Raw genomic sequence first — 17826 nt, 5'->3', positions numbered from 1 at the left:
GACTGCAACGACAAGGATTTGCCCGGGGCGACATGTGATAAAATTTGTGTTCTTTCCATTCCAGTGGGAGGAGATGTGGAGCCAAAGATCAATGGAGTTCCTCTTTTCAAATGCATCGCCAAGTTCAGGGAGCTAAGGGTCTTATACTTATGCAACTCTTGGAAGAAATTCCAACCTCCATCGACACGCTGAAACATTTAAGGTACTTAGATTTGCGAGGGAGCCGACGACTCAAGAGGTTGCCAGAGTCTATTTGCAAGCTACAGAGCCTGCAGACTCTGATACTTGCACTCTGCTCAGAGCTTGAAGAGCTTCCCAAAGACATAGGGAACTTGATCAGCCTCAGATTCTTATGGATACAGACAAAGCAAGCCAGCTTGGGAAAAGATGGCATAGGAAGCTTAACATCGCTTCGGTTTCTCGCGATCGGAGGGAGCAAAAACTTGACTCGCTTGTTTGATGATATTGACAGACTCAATTTGCTTCAAACACTAATCATTTATGATTGCTAATCGCTGCTAACATTGCCAAAAGGCTTGGAAAGCTTGAGTACGTTGTGTAATACGGCACTATGGGGGTGTGAGCAGCTGAAATGGACAATCTCACTGGAATTGCTTCGTTTTAAGAAACTGATACTCAGAGGACTTCCAGCATTCGCCATTTTCCCGACGTGGTTAAACAGGTTTGATTCAGATTTAGAAGTGCTAGAAGTTGGAGAGTTTCCCACGCTAAGAATATTGCCTTTCTGGCTTCCAAATTTATGGGAACTTCGAATTCTTGGGATCTCCAACTGCCCTAGATTGGAGGGTCGTATGCCTCTTTATATGAATAATTGTGATAAGATGGAGGAATTGAGGATCACATTTTGTGGGATGTTTGGCAAAAACGCTATGAATGAAAGCAATCACGAAGAGTGGGGTATCTCTCACATCTCTACTATTTATGTCGACGCCAAACGACTCAATCCACGAGTAACATCAATAGACGAACACGAGGCAGCAGGTGGAGCTGAAGTAAGGCATGGAGTAGACAATGATGAGCAGGAGAGTGATGCTCAACATGTTGGATTCAACAATGATGCTGGTGTTAAATCAAAACAAGATGGTATTGGTAGTGACATTCATGAATCAATTGGTGCCCGACAGGATAACGGAGCAGCTGAGGACGGTCGTGTTGGGGCTGGACAAACTGGACAAGGAGAACACGACCGAGCTACGAACGATGATCATCTTGAAGCTAACATTGGTAGTGACATTGGGACTGGACGACCATTAAAACCAGAACATGATAAGGCTAACAATGATAGTCATGTTGGTACTGGACAAACTGTTGGAGAGAAAGTAGATGAAGTTGGCGACGATAGGCTAGTCGGAACCGAACGAACTTTGGGAGAAGAACAGGTTGATCCTAACGTCGGGACTAGACACATCGTAAGAGCAAAACAAGATGTAATTACTGATGAGAGTCATCCTGGGGCTAAACTTGGCAGAGCAAATGAGAATGGCGATGCTGCGGTGGACCGTGCTGGATCCGAACAAACTATGGTCATTACAGTTGAGGGGTTCTGAGGATGTGTTTAGTATATAAATACTCCTCTACCCTACCTGGGTTTTCCAAGAAATACAAAGCACGGAGTGCAGGAGTATTCTGCAGAGTATCTTGTAATCTCTTCTCGATTGGTGTTAATAAAGAGTATGAGTGTTTTCCACAAAGACTTGTGTTCAACCGCAGCCGTTGACTGGACATCTAAGAGTAAAGCATTGTTTTTATGCAGGTTGCGAGAGCGGTACAAAATCGAGGGCAAACTCTGAATACAGGGGTTAATGTTGGCTAGTGAGACGATGGGGGATAAGCTTCATCGTCGAGAGGGAAACAGTCCAAATCACCAGCTAAGGCCCCTAAATGACCGCTAAGTGATAAAAGAGGTAGGGATGCAGAGACAACTACGTGAGATTTGCATGGAAATAGCCCCTTATAAAATTAATAGAATATATTAAAAAAAATATTAGAATGGGAATGGATAGAATTAAAATTATTCAATTATTCAATTATTTAATGAAACTATCATATATATATATATATTAAAAAATTCATTAGATATAAAAAGGTTTGAAAAAGAGAGGTTGTTTGGAGAGGGAGGGAAAATTTATGTCAATCTCAGGCTTTTACAGCTACATGAAGAAGCAGAGGTTTGAATGAATCATGATCCAAGCTGGGGAGGAGGATAACTCATCAAGAATTTCAGACGAAGAAGGAACTCAAAAGCAAGACATCCATGGAAGATAAACAATATTCACAGGCAAAGAACATTCTGTACTCTGTTCATGAAGAACAAACGCAAATCCAGTTTCAGTTGGCTTCCTTCGGTAAAGCAAAAAAGAAAAGGTATGAAAACTTTTTGCCGTTTGCTTGATTGTAAGGAAAACGAATGCTAGCCGAGAAACCGAGGAAAGTAGCAGTTAACTTGATTTGAAATGCAAAGAATTTAGGGCGACTACATAGCGATCCATTTTGAAGACGAAAAGGGAAGAAATCGAGAATCAATCGGACGAAATTGAACCCTGACAATGGCCGGACTTCTTGACATTGTTGCCGGAAATCTGCTCGGAAGGATAGTTAAAGCCGCTGACCGACCAGATTTTCGTCATATCCGAAGCGAACTAAGAAACCTTGAAACGACTGTGTCGAATCTCAAGCCCAGACTCAGAGACGCCGAGGAGAAGCAGGCAAGCGATGCGGAACTCTATGATCTGCTTAAGCGACTCAAACATGCATTTTCAGTGGCCGACGATCTGCTTGAGGAATTGGAATGCGAATACTTGAAGTGGAGAGTGCAGAATAGAAAGAATGACGTTGACAAAAAAGGATGTCAGTTCTTCTCTTGTTTCTCGTCCAATTTCTTCGTTTCTGCAACTAAAACTGCCGCTAAAATCAACGAAATCACGAAGACTTTAGATACGATTGAGGAAACCATGTCTGAATTCTCTCTGGTTGAAGATGAAAATGAACATATCAAACGTTTGAAGAGTGAAATGAGTCTGCGGACCTCCATTACTGGTTTACAAGTTTTCTCAAGGCTTCTGCATTTGAAAAAAGAGGCGATTCTCTCTGATAATTTCGACTACATTGTTGGTAGAGATGAAGCAAAACAGAGTATCATTGATGAACTACTGAAGGATGAAGATGATGAACAAAAATCTCGGCTTATTCTTTCAATCCATGGAGATGGAGGGATGGGAAAGACGGCTCTGGCCAAGTTAGTTTACAATGCCCACCAAGTGTTTGATCATTTTGACAAGAGAATGTGGATATGTGTTTCTGAAGATTTTGATGTTCGGAGAATCAGAAGGGAGGTTCTCAGTTCAGCAACTGGAGAAAAGGTTAGTGATCTCTTAACCGACTGCCGTTTACTAATCCGGCTCAAACGGAGCTTTGCCGGCCGTAAATTGTTGCTTGTTTTGGATGATTTTGGGGCTTTGGACCCTGATAGAGTATCGGAACTGGAAAAATTAGTGAAGATGGGTGCTAATGGCAGCAAGATCATGATCACCACTCGCAGTGAGCAAACTGTACAGGATTCTGCAACATACAAGGTTGAAAAACTCGATGAGGAGAAATCTATGGTTTTATTTGAACAGAAATTTGGAAGCAAAAACCTTACTGAAAATATGACCAGAATTCACAGTGAACTCAAGAAAGAACTTGTGCCAAAATGTGGAGGACTTCCTTTGGCAATCAAATCCTTGGCAGGACTGCTTTCTTCGGAAGCGAGTGATGGTGTCGAGTGGTTGGATGTCAAGGCCTTGAGGGAGAAATTGAAACAGGAAGAGGTGAAGGAGGGTGGTTGCGTTTTACGTGCACTGAGACTGAGTTATGGTCTAATGCCATCTTACTTAAAGCCTTGTTTTCTTTGCTTTTCATTGTTGCCTAAAGATTATGTGTTCTACTCATTTGAGATAATCCAGTTATGGATGGCGCAAGGAATCCTTCATTCAGATAGCCAAGATCCCGAGGATGTTGGGGAGCAATACTTCAAAGAATTGTGGTCTCGCGGTTTACTCGAAGACGTTGAGGAGCATGCTCTTGGATATTGGTTCAAAATCCATAGCCTTGTCCATGATCTTGCAGTCCAACAGGCTAGTGAGGAACAACAGGACCTGGAATTTTTGCATCACCTGTCATTTGTCGACTGCAACAACAAGGATTTGCCCCGGCCGAAATATGATAAAATTTGTGTTCTTTCCATTCCAGTGGGAGGAGATGTGGAGCCAAAGATCAATGGAGTCCCTCTTTTAAAATGCATCACCAAGTTCAGGGAGCTAAGGATCTTGTACTTATGCAACTCTTCTTTGGAAGAAATTCCAACCTCCATCGACGCGCTGAAACATTTGAGGTACTTAGATTTGCGAGGGAGCCGACGACTCAAGAGGTTGCCAGAGTCTATTTGCAAGCTACAGAGCCTGCAGACCCTGATACTTGCATTCTGCTCAGAGCTTGAAGAGCTTCCCAAAGACATAGGGAACTTGATCAGCCTCAGATTCTTATGGATACAGACAAAGCAAGCCAGCTTGGGAAAAGATGGCATAGGAAGCTTAACATCGCTTCGGTTTCTCGCGATCGGAGGGAGCAAAAACCTGACTCACTTGTTTGATGATATTGACAGACTCAATTTGCTTCAAACACTAATCATTTATGATTGCAAATCGCTGCTAACATTGCCAAAAGGCTTGGAAAGCTTGAGTACGTTGTGTAATATGGCACTATGGGGGTGTGAGCGGCTGAGATTCCCAATCTCAGTGGACTTCCTTCATTTCAAGAAATTGATACTCAGAGGACTTCCAGCAATTGCCACATTGCCAAAGTGGATAGAGCATTTGTGTGATGATTTAGAAGTGCTAGAATTTGGAGAATTTCCCATGCTAAGAGTATTTCCTGTCTGGCTTTCAGATTTCTGGGACCTTCGACTTCTTGGGATCTCCAACTGCCCTAGATTGCCAGGTTTTCTTCCTGATCTAGATTCTTGTGAAAATATGGAGGAATTGAGGGTCACGTTCTGTGGATCCTTTAGCCAAAAAGTTGTGGAGGAAATCAATCATCAAAATCAAAATCTCTCTCAGATCTCTACCATTTATGTTGACTCCAAAAAAGTGAAGCCGCGAGTAGTATCAGCAGATGAACACAAGGCATCAGGTGGAGCTGAACAACCTGAAGAAGTAAGTGGTGTCCATAAGAGTGATGCTGATCATGTTGGATCCAATACTGATGTCCATGAGAGTGATGCTCAACATGTTGGATTCAACAACAATGCTGGAGTTAAACCAAAACAAGATGGTATTGGTAGTGACACTCATGAATCGAGTGGTGTCCGACAGGATAACGGAGCAGCTGTAAACGGTCGTGTTGGGGCTGGACAAACTGGAGAAGGAGAACACGACCGAGCTACGAATGATGATCATCATGAAGCTAACATTGGTAACGATATTGGGACCGGACAACAGGCTAAGAATGATAGTCATGCTGGTACTGGACAAACTGTTGGAGATAAAGCGGTCGGAGCAGAACAGGTTGATCCGAACGCCGGGACTAGACACATCTTAAGAACAAAACATGATGGAGAGACAGAGGACAGTCATGTTGGGGCTAAACAAACTGCAGAAACTAAAAAGGATTTAGCTGGTGATGATGGTGATATAAATGCAGGGCAAATTGAAGGGGCAAATCTTGGTGGAGCGAATGAGAATGGCGATGGCGAGGTTTGTTTGGGTGACAATGACGACGCCGGAGCTAAACAAGGTATGGTGGTTACATTGGAGGGTTTCTAAGGATGTGTTTGGAGAGCGATTTGTTTATTACGTAACGACTTTACTTCCCTTCCCTTGAGACAATTTCTTGCAGAAAAGGAAGTGATTCATGATCAATAATATGCGAAGGTTTAAGTGTAGGTGGCAATGTTAAAGGGGTGGTGCTCTTGGGGGTTGCTCCTCTCACAAGTTTGAGCTACCCACCTAGTTTGGATGTATCACCTCATCTTAACAACTCGTCTCGTCATCGTGCCATTCAATATTTTTAAAAAATATTATAAATATTTCTCGGTAGGATTGGAGTGAGCTGCAATAAAGATAATGTGTGTTGGATGAAAGTCCACATAGGCTACTTTAGGGAATAATCATCGGTTTATAATCAAAGAATTCTATCTTCTTACCAGACATTTTGAAAAGTCCAAAACAAAACCATATGAGCTTATGCTCAAGTGAGTGTCTTGTTCATGTTGTCAGAATTAAATGTAACTTAGAATTAGACAAGATATTTATAATTTTATTAATATTTTTATTCTTAATTTGAATTAGTCCAGATATTTGTAATTTTATTAATATTTTTATTTTTTAGATATTTGTAATCAGTTAATATTTCTTTTTCCTCTTTAGATCTGATTAGTATATATTTTATTTTTTATTCTCGAGATATTTGTAATCCGTTAATTTTTTTTATATTTTATTAATATTTTTCTCTTTAATTTGATTAGTAGTTAATGTTTTTTTTTTATTTTATTAATATTTTTTTCTTTATGATTTGATATTTTATTTTTTTTATTCTCAAAATATCGTACATATTTGTAATTGGTTAGTTGGATTTAATTAGTAATATATTTTATTTTTTATTTTCAAAATATATTAGATAATATTTTTTTCTTTATTTTATTTTATTCTCAAACACATCTTCATTTTTGTAATCGATCAATATTTTATTCTTCCTTCTATTCTCAAGATTTAGTGGTTCGATCTCAATTTTATTTTCATTTTTAAGTATTGTTTTTTATAATAATATTTTTAGATCTATTTAGCTAAAAAAAAATATAATATATTTAGAGAATTATTTAAGAGTGAGAGTGGTGTTTGTAGAGGGAGGGAAAATTTGGGTATGTCATAAGGCTTTTACAGAGCTACAAGAAGAAGCAGAAGTTTGAATGAATCATGGTGTCCAAGGCAGGGGAGGAAGATAACTCATCAACAATTTCATGGCCGATATGCTTTCCATCTTCTCTGATTCTATTTCTTACTCTCATTTGTAATTCCTATTTTCATAGACACGAAGAAGGAACTGAAAAGCAAGACAAACGGTGGGCTCAAAGGCGCATCCGCGGATTGGGAGATAAATCGTGTTCATTCCATTAGCGACGCAAGGAACATTCTGTATTATGTTCATGAAGTACAAAGGTAAAATCACTGTCTGCTCGCTTTCTTCTGTAAAACAAAAGCGAAAAGGTATGAAAGCTTTTTGCCGTTTGCCGTTTGCTTGATTACGAAGAATACGAATACAGTAGCCGAGAAATCGAGGAAAGTAGCAGTTTCTTACTTGATTCCAACAGCAAAGAATTTTGAGCGACTACATAACCATGCATTTGGAAGACGAAAAAAAATCAGAAAGCGAGAATCAATCGGACAAATTTGAACCCTAGCAATGGCCGGACTTGTTGACAGTGTTGCCGGAAATCTTCTCGGAAGGATAATTGAAGCCGCCAGACGACCAGAGTTACGTCATATCCGTAGCGAACTAGGAAACCTCGAAACGACTGTGTCGAATCTCAAGCCCGGACTCAGAGACGCCGAGGAGAAGCAGGCAAGCGATAGGAAACTCTATGAACTGCTTAAAAACCTCGGGAACGTATTTTCAAAGGCCGACGATCTCCTTGAGGAATTGGAATGCGAATATTTGAAGTGGAGAGTACAGAATCGAAAGAACGACGTGGATGAAAAGGAATGCCAGTTTTCTTCTCTTTTCTCGTCCGATTTCTCCGTTTCTGCATATAAATCTGCCATCAAGAACATCACAGAGGAGTTATGTACGATTGAGGAAACAATGTCTGAAATCCTTCTGATTGAAGATGAAAATGAACACATCAAACGTTTCAAGAGTGAAATGACTCTGCGGACCTCCATTACTGGTTCGCAAGCTTTCTCTAGGCTTCTGCGTTTGAAGAAAGAGGCGGTTCTCTCTGATAATGTCGACTCCATTATTGGTAGAGATGAAGCAAAAAAGAGTATCATTGATGAACTACTGAAGGATGAAGACGATAAACAAAAATCTAGGCGTATTCTCTCAATTCATGGAGATGGAGGGATGGGAAAGACGACTCTGGCCAGGTTAGTCTACAATGACCACAAAGTGTTTGATCATTTTGACAAGAGAATGTGGGTATGTGTTTCTGAAGATTATGATGTTCAGAGAATCAGAAGGGAGATTCTCAGTTCAGCAACTGGCGAAAAGGTTAACGATGTCCTAACCGAGAAGCGTGTACAAATCCGGCTCAATGGGAACTTTGTCGGCAGAAAATTGTTGCTTGTTTTGGATGATTTTGGGGCTTTGGATCCCGGTAGAGTATCAGAAGTGGAAAAATTAGTGGAGATGGGTGCTAATGGCACCAAGATCATGATCACCACTCGCAGTGAGCAAACTCTACAGGATGCTGCAACACACAAGGTTCAAAAACTGGACGAGGAGCAATCCATGGTTTTATTGAAACAGACATTTGGAATCAAAAAATTTGAAATTATGACCGAATTTCAAAGTGAACTCGAAGAACTTGTCTCAAAATGTGGAGGAGTTCCTTTGGCAATCAAATCCTTGGCCGGATTGCTTTCTTTGGAAGCGAGTTATGGTGTCGAGTTGTTGAATCTCCAGGCCTTGATTGAGAAATGGAAACAGGAGGAGGTGAAAGGAGGTGGTTGCGTTTTCCATGCACTGAAACTGAGTTATTATCTATTGCCATCTTACTTGAAGCCTTGTTTTCTTTGCCTTTCGTTGTTGCCAAAAGATTATGTGTTCTTCTCATTTGAGCTAATCCAGTTATGGATGGCACAAGGACTCCTCCATTCAGGTAGCAAAGATCCTGAGGCTGTTGGGGAGCAATACTTCAATGAATTGCGGTCTCGCAGTTTACTCGAAGACGTCGAGGAGCACACTCTTGGATATTGGTTCAAACTCCATAGCCTCGTTCATGAGCTTGCAGTCCAACAGGCTAGTATGGAACATCAGAACCTGGAAATTTTGCATCAGCTGTCATTTGTCGACTGCAACAACAAGGATTTGCCTCAGCCGTCAAATGATAAAGTTCATTTTCTTTCCGTTCCAGAGGGAGGAGGTGCGGAGCCAAAGATCAATGGAGTCCCTTTTGTCAAATGCATCACCGAGTTCAGGCAGCTAAGGGTCTTGTACTTATGCAACTCTTCCTTGGAAGAAATTCCAACCTCCATCGACACGCTGAAATGTTTAAGGTACTTAGATTTGCGAGGGAGCCGACGACTCAAGAGATTGCCGGAGTCTATTTGCAAGCTACAGATCCTGCAGACCCTGATCCTTGCATTCTGCTCAGAGTTTGAAGAGCTTCCCAGAAACATAAAGAACATGATCAACCTCAGATTCTTATGGATACAGACAAAGCAAGTCCGCTTGGGAAAAGACGGCGTAGGAAGCTTAACATCGCTTCGTTTTCTCGCCATCGGAGGGAGCGAAAACTTGACTTGCTTGTTTGAAGATAATGACCAGCTCAATTCCCTTCAAACACTGATCATTTATGATTGCAAATCCCTGCTAACATTTCCAAAAGGCCTGGAAAGCTCGAGTACGTTATGTAATATGGCCATATGGGGTTGTGAGCGGCAGTTATTGACAGACTCTCTGGAATCGCTCCGTCTTAAGAAACTGATACTCAGAGGCCTTCCATTTTTTGCCACCTTGCCAAACTGGATACAAAGTTCTGAGGTGGATTTAGAAGTGCTAGAAGTGGGAGAGCTTCCCAGGCTAAGAGCATTACCTCTCTGGCTCGAAGATTTATGGGAACTTCGAATTCTTGGGATCTCCAACTGTCCTAGGTGTGTTGGTCCTTCGTTTCCTTCTTTAAGTGATTGTATAAAGATGGAAGAACTGAGAATCACGTCGTGTCGGCGGCTTTCCGACATTGTTAAGCAAAGCGGTGATAAAAGTTGGGTTATCTCTCACATCCCTTCCATTTATGTTGACACCAAAAAATTCAAGCCAGGAGTAGCAGCAACAGGCCAAGCGGGGCAGCCGGTGGCGCCGAAGAATTTATAGTTTCATTTTCGTTTCCTGTTCGTTTTACCAATTTGACCATCACTTGATTCACAGGATTTGTTTTTGAGTTGTAGCCTTGGTTTGGATCTATCACCTCTGTGTGGCCAAGAACAGTGTTTGAAGCCTGACTTGGTGTGCATGACCCATCTTTCCATGTTCATTTCTTGTTCCATTTCTCAAGTGTTAGAGATCGTTCACGGGTAACATAGGATAGCTCTTCGCAAAATTCGTATGAATTCTCTAATTTATATGTGAGATCTCATATCGGTCAGAGAGATAAACGGAACATTTCTTCTAAAGATGTGAAAGAAGGTAGGAGTGTCCATGTGTACTCCGCTCGAGCAATCACCATAGCAAATAAGATGAAGATCAATGGTAAAAACCAAAGAATGGTAATAATTGAAAAAATATGAAAATCAACGACCTCAAAGCTTCTTGGCTCAATTGGTAGGTTCTGAGTTTAATAATTTAGACATTTTAACTATTAATGACTTACAGACTAGCTTGCTAGTACATGAACAAAGGATGAACGGACGTGGAGGCAATGGACAAGCATTAAATGAGACAATCAAAGATAGAATCGATGGAAGAGGAGGTGACCAATTTATGAAGTTTTTCGAGGAAAAGGTAGACAATTGTTCTATAAAAAAAAAGCATACAATTGAGTATTACAAGTGTCATCAAAGAACTGTGTTATGTGATGATAGTTCCACCGTTATGCTATCCAAAAATTCAATGATGCAGATTGAGATTTAAAGTCGTCATTTTCCCGCTAAAAGCTGGTCACCTAAAATTCATATGAATTTTAGAGGAGTTATCCCTATGTTACCCGTGAACATCCCTAAAACTAGCTTACACTTTAAGACATGTATACTAGGGAGAGCCTCTAGGATTTATTAACAACATTAAATCTAAACCTAACAATTCCAATGGACTCGTAATTATATTATCGAACTTCATATATCATTATTATACAAAGAAAACAAATAACCAGTCTAGATTTAATAACCATGAGAAGAAAAGAAAAAAAAACTAATAGGAGTCATCACAACAAATAAATTATTTTATTTTTTAATTGAAAGGTAATTTAAAATATACAATTTTACTCATATTCTAAGTAAACTTTAGTATTTTATCCATTAAAATATATTTACACGAAGTAATAATGTAAATATTAATATATAGATTAAATTATAAAAAAAATACCCTTAAAAACAGATGGAGTGATTGTAGATGATGAAAGAAACATTAAGCAGAGTAACACGACTCTCCACCATGATATGATATTGTCCACTTTAAATAATAGCTCTCATGCATGCCAATGGAGAGTGTATTGTTCGTTTATAAACTCAGGTAGCCAATAAAGAGTGTATTGTTCGTTTATAAACTCAGGATCATTACCTGAATTAATTTAAATTAGGTGGGACTTTCATCCCATGGTGGGAGAGTGTTGGACGCAAAGGAAGTTCTGTATTTTGTTCATGAAGAACGAAGGCAGAACCAGTTCGTGTTGGCTTCCTTCTGTAAAGCAAAAGGGAAAAGGTATGAAAGCTTTTTGCCGTTTGCTTGATTACAAAGAATACGAATACAGTAGCCGAGAAATCGAGCAAAGTAGCAGTTTCTTACTTGATTCCAACGGCAAAGAATTTTGAGCGACTACATAACCATGTGTTTTGAAGACGAAAAAAAATCAGAAATCGAGAATCAATCAGACAAATTTGAACCCTAGAAATGGCCGGAATTCTTGACGGTGTTGCCGGAAATCTGATCGGAAGGATCATTGAAGCCGCCAGCCGACCGGAGTTCCGTCATATCCGACGCGAACTAAGAAATCTCGAAACGAATGTGTCGAATCTCAAGCCCGGACTCAGAGACGCCGAGGAGAAGCAGGCAAGCGATGGGAAACTCTATGGTCTGCTTAATCAACTCATGAACGAATTTTCAAAGGCCGATGATCTCCTTGACGAATTGGAATGCGAATATTTGAAGTGGAGAGGGCAGAATCAAAAGAACGACGTTGACGAAAAGGGATGCCAGTTCTCTTCTTGTTTCTCGTCCAATTTCTTCGTTCCTTCAACTAAAACTACCGATAAAATGAACGGAATCACAAAGACCTTAGATACGATTGCGGAAACCATGTCTGGATTCTCTCTGATTGAAGATGAAACTAACCACATCAAACGTTTGAAGAGTGAAATGACTCTGCGGACCTCCATTACTGGTTCGCAAGCTTTCTCTAGGCTTCTGCATTTGAAGAAAGAGGCGATTCTGTCTAATAATGTCGCCTCCATTATTGGTAGAGATGAAGCAAAACAGAGTATCATTGATGAACTACTGAAGGATGAAGACGATAAACAAAAATCCCGGCGTGTTCTCTCAGTTCATGGAGATGGAGGGATGGGAAAGACGACTCTGGCCAGGTTAGTCTACAATGACCACAAAGTGTTCGATCATTTTGACAAGAGAATGTGGGTATGTGTTTCTGAAGATTATGATGTTCAGAGAATCGGAAGGGAGATGCTCAGTTCAGCAACTGGCGAAAAGGTTAACGATGTCCTAACCGAGAAGCGTGTACAAATCCGGCTCAATGGGAACTTTGTCGGCAGAAAATTGTTGCTTGTTTTGGATGATTTTGGGGATTTGGATCCCGGTAGAGTATCAGAAGTGGAAAAATTAGTGGAGATGGGTGCTAATGGCAGCAAGATCATGATCACCACTCGCAGTGAGAAAACTCTACAGGATGCTGCAACACACAAGGTTGAAAAACTGGACGAGGAGCAATCCATGGCTTTATTTAAACAGACATTTGGAATCAAAAAATTTGAAAGTATGACCGAATTTCAAAGTAAACTCAAAGAACTTTTGTCAAAATGTGGAGGAATTCCTTTGGCAATCAAATTCTTGGCCGGATTGCTTTCTTCGGAAGTGAGTGGTGGTGTCGAGTCGTTGAATCTCCAGGCCTTGTTTGAGAAATGGAAACAGGAAGAGGTGAAGGAGGGTGGTTGCGTTTTACATGTACTGAGACTGAGTTGTGATCTAATGCCATCTTACTTAAAGCCTTGTTTTCTTTGCATTTCGTTGTTGCCTAAGGATAATGTGTTCTACTCGTTTGAGCTAATCCAGTTATGGATGGCACAAGGACTCCTTCATTCAGATAGCAAAGATCCTGAGTCTGTTGGGGAGCAATACTTCAATGAATTGTGGTCTCGCGGTTTACTCGAAGACGTTGAGGAGCACACTCTTGGATATTGGTTCAAAATCCATAGCCTTGTTCATGATCTTGCAGTACAACAGGCTAGTAAGGAACAACAGAACGTGGAAAGTTTGCATCAGCTGTCATTTGTGGACTGCAACAACAACGATTTTCCTTTGCTCACATGTGATAATTTTTGTGTTCTTTCCAATCCAGTGGGAGGAGGTGTGGAGCCAAAGATCAATGGAGTTCCTCTTTTCAAATGCATCACCAAGTTCAAGCAGCTAAGGGTCTTATACTTATGCAAATCTTCCTTGGAAGAAATTCCAACCTCCATCGACACGCTGAAACATTTGAGGTACTTAGATTTGCGAGGGAGCCGACGACTCAAGAGGTTGCCAGAATCAATTTGCAAGCTACAGATCCTGCAGACCCTGATACTTGCATTCTGCTCAGAGTTTGAAGAACTTCCCAGAAACATAAAGAACATGATCAGCCTCAGATTCTTATGGATACAGACAAAGCAAGCCCGCTTGGGAAAAGATGGCATAGGAAGCTTAACATCGCTTCGTTTTCTCGCCATCGGAGGGAGCGAAAACTTGACTCGCTTGTTTGAAGATATTGACAGACTCAGTTCCCTTCAAACACTGATCATTTATGATTGCAAATCGTTGATAACATTGCCAAAAAACTTGGGAAACTCGAGAAAATTATGTAATATGGCACTATGGGGGTGTGAGCGGCTGAGATTGACATTCCCAATGGAAATCATTCGTCTCAAAAAACTGATACTCAGAGGACTTCCAGCATTGACCAATTTGCCGATGTGGATCTATTATTCTGGGGTGGATTTAGAAGTGCTAGAAGTGGGAGAGCTTCCCAGTCTAAGAGCATTACCTTTCTGGGTCGAAGATTTATTGGAACTTCGAATTCTTGGGATCTCCAACTGTCCTATGCTGGCGGGATCTATGTTGCCTATTCTACAAAATTGGGATAAGATGAAGGAATTGAGGATCACGTTTTGTGGGTTGCTTAGCAAACAAGTTTTGAAGGAAGCCAATCAACCAGAGTTCGATACCTCTTGCATCTTTACCATTTATGTGGACTCCAAAATAATCAAGCTACCAGTAGCATCAAAGGACAAAGACAAGGCAGATGTTGAAGCTAAACAAACTAAAGAAGTAAATAATGATGAGCGTAAGAGTGATGCTCATCAAACTAGATTGAACAATACTGCTGGAGAGGTATCAAAACAAGATGTTATTGGTCTTGCTGGGGCCGGACCAACTAGACAAGAACACAACCGAGCTACGAACAATGATCAAATTGTATTGAACACTGATTCTGGAGCGATGTCAAAAAAAAATTATCTTCATCTTTCTAGGACCGAAGTAGCTAGACAAGAAGAACACGACCGAGCTATGAACGATGATCATCATGAAGCTAAGAATAATGGACAAGCTTTAAAAGCACAACAGCATAAGGGTAATAATGATCCTCGTTTTGGGACTGAACAACCTTTAAAAGCAGAAGATTGTAAGGTTAAGGATACTGATGGCAGAGTACGGACGGTTCCTATTATGGATGTGAACTCATCTCCAAGCAACACATGATGGAGCAGAAGAAGATGTAACTACTGATGATACTCATTTTGGGGCTAAACAAACTGAAGAAACTAAAAAGGATTTAGTTGCTACTCATACTCATATTGATGTTACCAAAATTGAAGCAGAAGCAACACATTTCATTTTAAAACTTCCATACGATAGGAAGTGTTATTTTTTTATTTTCAATTATGTCATTACCAATTTTCATCGTTTATATTTGAAATGAATTTGTGCATATAAATTTCTTATTGGATACTCCATTCCAATCAAGTTCTTGAGAATTTAAAAATGCATAAACATTTTTCATGGGTTAGACTAAAAAAGAATAATCACAACAATTTTAAAAGATAGCTCAGAAGTTAAAACTCAAATATCCACCCACATCGTTGAATAATGTCTAGCTCCTATACTTGATACAAGTTACAATATGCCATAACAATGAAAATATGTTTCAAAGTTCAATTTATACATAAGAATTACTATATGTTTTCGGTCATTTTTCATGGAACCAGAACCGGGCACAAAACGCCGAGCTAGCTGTACCTATTCTATAGCTGGCTAAGAAACCCGTAAAAGGCATGTCGGTTTGTTTCCCTGATTTAGGTTTGATCATCTATACGACCATATTTCTTTGTACCTCCTGGTTTTAATGATCTCAAAACACTTTTGAGTAAATAAATCTAGATAAGCTCTCTATACCTCCAATCAGTAAAATAGTTCTTTGCATAATATTCCAAAATAAAAACTGATTCACAGCAGATTTGAGCAGATATAAACCCTAAATTTAGCCCCATTTTACCACCTCTTTTGCTTATAGCTCTTGCAACAAGCATAATAAAAAGGCACGGAAGGAAACGGAAGGAAAATGAAAATTTGGGAATGATAATGTAAACTTACAATTAGTCTTCCGATTGGTGAAACAAAAACTGCGCAACATTCCTCAACTTCATTTTCCTTCTTCTTTTGTACTGCTTCACAAAGCAACAAGCCTAAAACTATGCTAAATTTCCCATTGCTCGGATCTTTGCAGAGTTTCATTTTCATGGCTAGCCCTTCTAATGCTGAAGTCCACATGCTTTCACAAGGTTTGAGCAACTTTTTCATACAAATCGTGAGGCCAGTTCCTGTTTAAATTATTTGCTACGAAGTTTGCAATCTGCCAAAGCAAGAGAAGTCCAACATGAATTAGCAGGTTTACCAAGAAATGCACACAACAGACTAACTTAAATTTCAACACCATGCCACAGTATTTTGTCTAATGCCGTTATTTTCTGATTAGAAATAATAGTATGCTGAAAGGGTGAAACGTCGTTAAGTTTAGTTCAAATCGGGGTGGACCAAATTTAGTCAGAGAAATGTCGTTAAGTTTAGTTCAAACGTAGTTAAGTTTAGTCGGAGAAAGTTCTCAGTTAGCCAAATATACCTCTAATGGAGATCTTTGACTCCCTTTCCACATTCCACTTAGCATTAGTAACAACAAACCCAGGACCAAAAAATTAAATCGGGTCTAAAATGTCTATTTACTCGGTCCGATTCATCCCAACACCTCAATACCCCTACTTTTTTCAACATTAATTTAACACATCTACTTTGAGCGATTAATTGACAAGAAGAGGAACTAACAGACTTGCTGGAGGTTAGTTAGCAATGCATTAGAAACACTATTTAAGGGTGCTGTTTGCATACCTTGGCCCTCAAGGCACGAAGAGATCCATCAGAATCTTTCACATTGTCCAGACACGCAAGTGCAATCTTCAAAAGATCTGGTACACAGCCTTGAATGTGAGGAGATAAGTTTTGAAATACATCAGAAGTCATATCAGGCCCTCGTGGATCCAATGGAAGAAATGGAATTCTAGCAATCTCCCTTAGAGCATCTAGATGATGACCCAATCTGGCCAACTTGTGGATTGAAAGAACTGCCTCAAGTTGTCTTAACACGGTCTGTTGCTCCATGACATATTCTCTTTCCTGAAGGCTGCATGTTACATTCCAGGCAATTTGAGTGAAGGCAACTATGCTACTCCCTAGTTTACAAATATATTGTAGAACCCACGAATGTAGGGGAAAAAAATCAATAAAAGAACAATGTTCTCAATGGCTCAAAACATTTTTAGCATATCAAATTAAACAGATTTTTAATTTAAAAGGGAAAAAAAAGATGGTCAATATTTCCCCTTTTACTAGAATTCCTTGTGTAGAAATTATATGCTGAGCTCAACTAAAAAAATAATACACAAATAAAATTTTCTGAGTGCTAGAAAATTAGAGAGCGTTTTAAAAATCGATACAAAATTACAAGATTGAGGACTGGCATCTGAATTGATTTTTTTTTTTTTTTCTTCCTCTTGGGGGGTGGGAGGAGGCGGAACCAAGACGGGAGAAAAGCCTTTTTTACGAATTTTATGTTTCAAGATATCAAAAACTGACTAATAAAAAAGAATAGCACACAACCTCGAACAGTTCAATAAATACAGATACAAGAAACAGTTCACAACATATTTCTTATAAATTAAAAGCATTAACTAAAAATTGCTACATGTGAAAAGACGATTAAATTAATTAATGACCTGATTTCAGGATAATATTTGTATGTTTCCAAAATGTCATTGCCTGAATGAATAAGGCCAGCAGTCCGGCTTTCCCCATCCAATCTACCACGTGACAGCGCACAGATTGCTTCAGAGAGACACCTATTAATTGTATCCAGTGCCATTGAAAATGCCCCAACTCTCTTGTGAATCTCTATTGACTGATAAGTAAAATACAGAATTTTAAAATGATGAACAGAATACTATGAGGGGATTAGCCAAGTTTCAAATAATAGGGGGCAATCATAAATAAGACAATTTCTCATAGACATCATAGATAAGAAAGAATCAGGAAACAGAGATGGCAGAGCAAGACACTCGAACAAAAAAAAAAAAAAAAAAAAAT

The 17826-nt window shown here is 39.7% G+C and overlaps 3 protein-coding genes across 4 annotated transcripts in view; 2 read left to right on the top strand and 1 right to left on the bottom strand.

Annotated features, from left to right (window-relative positions):
• Positions 1-6: 6 nt before the first annotated feature.
• On the top strand, positions 7-15137 carry LOC111441730. Its single transcript, XM_023078828.1, has 12 exons — positions 7-509; positions 588-1544; positions 1775-1833; positions 2561-5814; positions 7085-7214; positions 7449-10088; positions 10164-10221; positions 10362-10481; positions 10588-10716; positions 11510-11631; positions 11814-14539; positions 14663-15137. Exons 1-12 carry the CDS (start codon positions 111-113, stop codon positions 14893-14895), a joined length of 10827 nt encoding a protein of 3608 aa, XP_022934596.1. The 5' UTR covers positions 7-110; the 3' UTR covers positions 14896-15137.
• LOC111441565 lies at positions 511-6364 on the top strand. Of its 2 annotated transcripts, none has more exons than XR_002710177.1 (2): positions 511-1692; positions 1775-1938. XR_002710177.1 is itself a non-coding variant. In XM_023078609.1 (2 exons), the coding sequence occupies exon 1, from the start codon at positions 813-815 to the stop codon at positions 1566-1568; it is 756 nt and encodes a 251-aa protein (XP_022934377.1). In that variant the 5' UTR covers positions 511-812; the 3' UTR covers positions 1569-1579; positions 6353-6364. The 2 variants fall into 2 exon arrangements, 1 of the variants encoding a protein (XP_022934377.1); XM_023078609.1 differs by lacking the exon at positions 1775-1938 and adding an exon at positions 6353-6364 and having other exon boundaries at positions 511-1579.
• Positions 15138-15570: 433 nt separating the features above from the next.
• LOC111441561 (nuclear pore complex protein NUP93A-like) overlaps positions 15571-17826 on the bottom strand; it is a 14372-nt gene continuing 12116 nt past the window's right edge. The window contains exons 13-15 of the mRNA XM_023078604.1: positions 17460-17641; positions 16576-16867; positions 15571-16045 (exon numbers count right to left, since the gene is read on the bottom strand). Of these exons, the coding sequence (XP_022934372.1) occupies positions 15968-16045; positions 16576-16867; positions 17460-17641 (552 nt within the window). The 3' untranslated portion in view covers positions 15571-15967. The remainder of the gene's footprint in view (positions 16046-16575; positions 16868-17459; positions 17642-17826) is intronic.

This window comes from Cucurbita moschata, unplaced genomic scaffold, assembly GCF_002738365.1.
Source record: "Cucurbita moschata cultivar Rifu unplaced genomic scaffold, Cmos_1.0 Cmo_Scf00004, whole genome shotgun sequence".
NCBI classification, from domain to species: domain Eukaryota; kingdom Viridiplantae; phylum Streptophyta; class Magnoliopsida; order Cucurbitales; family Cucurbitaceae; genus Cucurbita; species Cucurbita moschata.
Note: the sequence above shows the minus strand (reverse complement) of the source record. Positions and strands in the feature narration are given on the sequence as shown.